A 6,760-nucleotide genomic window follows, 5' to 3' on the forward strand; every position below is an offset into this window, starting at 1 on the left:
TATCAATTTGTGCTAGAAATCATCACATTTCTCCCCAGATTCTGAACTGGTATGAACAGTGTTTGGAAGGGTTTTAAAACCAAGCTCTCATACTTGAAAATATTTAACGAAGCCCTTGTGCCAGATAGAGTTATAGAAAAATGGAGTATACATACAAATCACAAAAACAAAAAATACTTGAATTATATACAATGATATATTGTGGTCATAAAACTGGTGCAATATTTAGTTCTATAATATTTACTATATTTAGCTTTATGTGTGGTTTTTTTAATATAAAGAGTAAGGTGGAACTTAATCTGTAGCGTTTCTTTTATACACACGTACACACAGAGATATAAAGAGATAAAAACAATATTATGCTATGGTCATTTGGGAGATGGGACAGCTTGTCCAGTGTCTCTTGACATTTTAGGTGGTCTTGCTTGGCCATGCTGTTTGATGCTCACCTACCTGCCTGGAGTGATTAGCTTTGGAAATTTATTTATTACAATGTGGCTTTTACAAAAGTCAAATAAACTTAAAAGTTTGCCTACCTGCCAGTAGGCACGTAAGCACCACCATGTTCTCGTGCAATTAGTCATTGCTGTACATTTTGCATAACTGCTCCTGCGGCATGTCATCTTCCCCACTGCAGTCTGCCCCAAATGGGCGAAGCTCCGTAAAAACCACACGGAGAAGAAGTCGGTGGTGATGATGATAATCTGCAGCTCTGCTCTTCGCTGTCTGGAACTCATCAAGTATGTCGTTAAGCGATGTAATAGAAGCTGGCACCCCTTTCTGAGGTTTTGTCTGAAACCACGGAATCACAGGCAAAACCCGGGCACTGTCTGTCCTCTGCTAGCCTAAAAAGTCACAGATGTATTTGGTCAGGCAGCTTCCCTACACTGGTAGCTTCCTTGCCTAGCTCTAGCATGAATATTTCAAGTCCAAAATAACATTTTGCATTTTTAAAAAGCATCTTAACTTGTTGCATATGGTGTCTTGTTAGTTCTGGGAAGCATTAGTCTCCATCAAATGGATTGGGATGCTACAAATGTATTGCACCAGTACCACTTCCACTCCTTCCTTGGTTGGTTTGGTTTTATATGTGTGGTTTTATTAAAGAGAAGGGGAAGAGTGATAAACCACCAAGGAGGACAGAGGTCATTTTAATAGGTGTGTACAGAATAAATTACAGCAGATGGGGGGTTTTTTTGTCCTCTCCCCCCCCCCCCCCCGCATAAGGTGCACTTTCTGAATTTTCCAATTTTTCATGACAGCTGGAACCTATACTAGTTTAGAATATTTGTTCATATATCCCAATATTGGATGCTCTGATTGGCAGCAGCTCTTAAAAGTCTCACACAGAGAGAGGTCTTTTACATTACTTGCTACTTCAGATGAAGCTACTTGTATTTTTAGATAAAGATATTAAATATGGGGCCTTCTGCAAACAAAGCATTGCTTTACCATAGCTCTACCACCGAGCTATGGTCCCTCTCCCCATATTTTTTAGTAAAAGGTACATCCTTCTCCCTTATTGCATAAGTTTATCCGGATTTGAATCCTGAGCGTTCTCATTCTTCAAGCAGAAATCTTGTCCCTAGGCCAAGTTGCCTGACACCATTAGTGAAGGTACAAGACTGCTACCACCTAGAACAGAGGTGGGGAACTTGTGGCATTCCAGACACTGCTGGACTCTCAATTCCCACCATCCCTGTCTATTGGTCTCGCTGGCAGGGGCTCATGGGAGTTGGAGTCCAACAACTTTTGGAGATCCATAATTTCTCCAACCTCCCCGAGACAGAGAGAGAGAGAGAACATGTGTCTCATGTTGTAGGCTGGAGTTCAGCATGTATTCCCCAGGGCTGGAAACACTGAGGATCATTACAATTTAATAAACTTTCCCCTGGTGCATTCATTCTTTTTGTAATTGAAATACATCAATTCCTGCCCTCATTTTCTTTTCAGTTCCATTTTTCTTTTTAAAAAGTATTTTCTGTTCTAGGTCAATGGCAGCATTCAAAGGAGATGGCAAGGTGATGAAGATGTTTGCAAAACACATAAAGGTAAGCACGGTTAAGAGAGATGAGTTTATTTTTAATAACTATTTTCTGTTCACTTGCCCTTTGGGTGTCTCAAAGCTCTTCTAACCACCACCACCCCACCAATTACTAGCCTGCTAAGAGATCAGCAAACAGGGGATACTAGCCTCTTGGGCTGGTAAAAAAGAGAAAGGCTTCTACCATGCAGGGAAGGAAGAGGAAGAGAGAAAGATCACTCTAGCTCCCTCTGCTAGCCTTCTTTTTTATGCTGCTCCTGGAGGAAAAGCCTTCCCTCCTTCATCTAGCACAGAAACCAAGTGGTATGGCAGAGAAGGGATGTAACAATCCCTTCATCAAAATGGCTAGATACAGAGTGTAGTTGCCTTCATGTGCTAACTGTGTCCAGCAAGTATATTTCCCCTGCTTAGTCCTAGACAAGTTACTGCAAATTCAATCTGGTGCTAACTTTATAAAGTCAAGTACATTATGCATGTTAACTTCATACAGATGTACATTTCTTAGTTCCACAGAAGCACACTGATTTTTCAGTTGTTTGTAGGTGGTGATGGAAAAAACGTCCATTATGGAAAAAGATGGAAGCATTGAATAGCACATTAAAAGAAAACAAACACTGTTTATAGTTAGTGGGGTTTAGTTGCTTTCCTTTTCCCCTTGAAAAGTTTCCCACTTAGCTTCCTTTTCTTTTCCATGGAGTAATGCCGAACGTCCGTTAGTCTAGAGATTTCTTCCGATGTCTTTTAAATATTTGAGAAGGAATTGGAAATGTATATAGTTGTTCTCTCCCCTGCCTCCTGCAAATGCTTCCTTTTTCTTTGTTTCCATCAAACAGATCCAAGAGCAGGTGAAGATGCTGGATAAAGGGGTCATCCATGTGAGTGTTGGGACACCTGGAAGGATCAAAGCCCTCTTAGAGCAAGGTAAGGCTGTGTTGTAGTAATGAAAATAGAGAGTTCCCCCACCCCAAGAATGGTTTCATGAGTCTGTATATTTGATCATCTGTGGCAGGCCATGTTTGCATGCCACAATAAGCCAAGAACCTGTGCTTAATAAACAATGGTTATACACAAGCTGCATACAGATGCACACAGCCCAGTCGCTTCCCCTTCACTCATCCCTTTGTACAAGTGGGTAAGCAAACTGGGAAGGGAATAGCTTACACCTACACAGTGCGCTTAGCATAGTCAGACTGCGATGGAGCTCTTTGCCTGTGCTCTAAAGGCATCAGGTTGAGCTTTCCTGGGAAGACCATTCCACAAATGGGGTTGCCACCAAAAAGGCCTTTTCACTTGTCATCTGCTCCCCCAGCTTCAGAGGAGGGTCTCCAGAGTTGATATCGGTGTTTATGGGAAGGTTTGTGTTCTAGAAGGGGGTACCATTGATGCTCGTGCTCACCTTTTTTGGAGTTTAAAGCAGGAATTTGCACAATGGAGGGGCTGAAGTGTGCAACCCAGTCTCTTAACAATGGTTGAACAAGAGCCAGCATTACATCATTTTCATAATGCTGCTTATGACACACCGCTTTGGGAATTTGAACAGAAAAGTAGTTTATAAATAATAAATCATCAGCGTAATAAAAGCACAGTTCTTGCGTTTTTATGAAGTAGAAGTTTGGGGAATTAGTTGCTGGCACATACTTGGGATTAGCATGCCAGTGGCCGTTCTGCTTTTGTGTTTAGCTATTGAATAGGCACAGGACTGATTTCATAGCCAGAAACTTGCAGGCATCTTTCTTTATTGTCCGCTAACCAAGAAGGGCAGGACTCAATATGCGAAGACTAGCTGCCTGGGGATTGATTGGGCAGCAAAGAATTTTAAAAGCCCAGTATCATTTTGATAATGCACTTGTCACGCTACTAACAAATGTCTCTTACTGTCTCCTCAGATGGTCTTAGCATGACATCCTTGAAGTATGTCATCTTGGACTGGAATTGGAGAGATCAGAAGTTAAGAAGATTAATTGACATCCCTGAGGTACCAAGCAGTAATATTTAACAAGTAAAAGCCTGTGTGGTGTCTTGCATTCTTCTATTTTGCATTCTAGAAATGCATGGGGAAAAGGGACTTTTTACACAAATGCATACCATAATTTTAGTTTTCTAATCCGAGGCTTAAGAGATACGTGCTGGGCCATTGCACGCATTATGTGAGGAACATGGGCTTGTCACTACATGGGTCAGCTAGTCTTTACATGGTGCTGTGGTGCTGAAGGGCTTTGTCTAACTGAAGCAGGAGAGGAAGTATATGCAGTAATGTCTAGGGCTGCCTCTCTCTTCAGGCTCTGTGGCATGCTTACCTTTCCTGCTGTGATTCTCTTTAACACCTCAAGCCTACATTCATTTTCATTAAAGTCAAGTTCCATTGATTTCTCTGACACCTCCTTTCAAATAAGCTATGTAGGAAAGCAGCAGCATAAGCGAGTACTCCTGCTGCTTTCAAAAAGTTTCAAATAGAGTGTCTAACAACAACAACAACAACAATCCATTAGAGGTAAGCCTGGAGAACAGAACAAAAATTCTTCTAGCAGATTTCACATATGTACTTTGTTAACTCCAGCCCTCTACCTAAGGAGGACGAAGCAATTTGATATCTAACATTTACACTTACCTTCTTTTGAAAAAACACAATTCCATAATAGGGCAAATCATCTGATCCTGTAAACTGAATTTATGATCATAATCTGGTAGCTTAGTGGGGGGGGGGGGGGAAATGTACTTTTAAGGCTGTACTACCAAGCATACTTTTCCCCCTTTGTTACATTTAAAATTTTAAAAAGTACAGTTGAAAAGTACAAAATACTGTACAAAACTGTGACATGCAACTGCATAGATGTATATACAAGCATCACATAATTTATACCTATTTTCTCCTGTACCACTGAAACCAAAATTAAAGATTGTCTTGGTTAGAATACGATTATATCACACTAAAACAGTCCAAAGCATACTTAACTTGGTATTAATCCCTTGGGTATGCTTAGGGTTGGGATGTGAGTGAACTGTGCTGATTGCTATACCTTGTAATTTATGGCAAACACTGTTCTGTATATGCTATCAAACCAGCAGGCACTTAGCTACATCCTCGGTCAGAAAATGCCCTTTAATACATGGAAGCAGCATTTGCAGTAATGATACACCAAGAACCATAAGATGCATGAAATGCCCTCTGTTGCAGCGAATCCATTCTATCACACTTTCCACAAGCTGGTTAACAAACCAGGAAAGGGGAAGCTTTGTGTTATGCCCGAATATTTAGGGATGTGGTGTATTTGACCCTAATAACCCAGGATTGCTAGCCCTCTTTAAATGTTGCTCACTTATAATTCCTGTTCAATTATTGTTATTATTTTTAAAAAAGCCAAAATCTTGGATTTAGAAGTAGCACTCAGCGTTTCCATTCCAGGTTTCTTTACTTGCTTATATGAAGTGAAGAATGAAGCAGAAACAATCAGGATCAATGCACTAGCAAGCAATCTATGCACAGTATGGTTGATTAACCCAAGAATAATAGTTATGTGTGAATGTGGCCAGGGCCTCTTTTGCACTAAATGTGTTGCGTTTGACCTTTCCACTCTTAAGCCTTGGTTTACCAAGCTGTTGCAAATGTCACGATATAGTAAGCCTGTTGGTTTTCTCAATGTTCAGAAAAGTCAACTACTAGAGATTGCAATGAATTTCCATAACTGAAGCAAGAAGGTGCCCCCTTGTGGCATTTTTCAATGTGAAATTATTACAGTAGCAGCTGATGCAGCTGGCAAAATGACTAATATGCATACATAAAACGTGAGTTTTATTGAATTTGCTTTCCAGCCAAAATGCTTGTAATTGAAACATCATTTACTGTCAGTTACCCCGATGACCTTTCAAACAGGTATAGGTTAACACTTCCCTGCAGACAAGCTCTAGATTTTTTTAATTTTTACTAGGCTGCTTAACCTCCCACATGCAGACAGTGTTGCCCAGGCTGACATGAGCGGTGGACCTGACAAACTCCTAATGCAGAAGGAACTGTTAATTGCCATGGGCAAGCGACAAGCCGCAAGTTTGCAGGCATGTTTCTTAACCAATGGTGTTTCATAAGTACATGTTTAATGAGGGGAGTGTTGTGCCACTATTCAAAATAAGAGAAGGATAAGGTATCAGCTGACTGAAGTGAGTTTGTGAGAGAGATAAATGTTTGCATGGGAGTCTTGCAGTAACCTTCAAGGGCGGCCCAGAACATTTTGCCACTGTAGGCAAAATGCCCTACTGCTCCCCGACAGATCCTGGCCCTCTCCCTGACAACACCATTGTGCCCAGATTGCCACTGGCCCAGCCACTGCAACTGTACCCTAAATCTGCAGCTGCACTTGCACTGCCACCATGATACATGGAAGCACCGGCCTTAGTAACCTTAATCCTCTATTTTTTTATTTTTTCTTCAGATAAGGAAAGAAACCATTGAACTTCTGGAAATGGGACTGATCAAACTGTGCAGAGAGGGCTCTGTGAAAGTGGGACTCTTTTAGATAGGATGTTTGCCCTTGAATTCAACTTATCCTTCAGTCTGCCCAAGTTGAGGCTGCTTTTTAATTCTGAAATGCATATAGTAGAAACCCTTTTGTCACCCTTAATTTTTTTTTGCAATAAAGCCAGCTTTTGTATGGAGTCCTCTACTGAAATGTTCACGTATAATGATATGAAATCGAAAGTCAACACAGATTTTTCCACCAGCAC

General features: G+C 40.9%; 1 protein-coding gene across 2 annotated transcripts in view; it reads left to right on the forward strand.

Moving 5' to 3' along the window:
- The window catches only part of CMSS1 (cms1 ribosomal small subunit homolog), a 184,089-nt gene extending 177,397 nt beyond the window's left edge, over positions 1–6,692 (forward strand). For both annotated transcript variants that reach the window (XM_081199081.1, XM_081199082.1), the window contains exons 6-10: positions 638–740; positions 1,991–2,051; positions 2,878–2,965; positions 3,931–4,019; positions 6,469–6,692. In XM_081199081.1, coding sequence (XP_081055207.1) covers positions 638–740; positions 1,991–2,051; positions 2,878–2,965; positions 3,931–4,019; positions 6,469–6,552 — 425 coding nt within the window. In that variant the 3' untranslated portion in view covers positions 6,553–6,692. The remainder of the gene's footprint in view (positions 1–637; positions 741–1,990; positions 2,052–2,877; positions 2,966–3,930; positions 4,020–6,468) is intronic.
- The last annotated feature ends 68 nt before the right edge of the window (positions 6,693–6,760 follow it).

The sequence above is a fragment of the Podarcis bocagei genome (genome assembly GCF_964188305.1).
Source record: "Podarcis bocagei genome assembly, chromosome: 6".
Taxonomy (NCBI): Eukaryota; Metazoa; Chordata; class Lepidosauria; order Squamata; family Lacertidae; genus Podarcis; species Podarcis bocagei.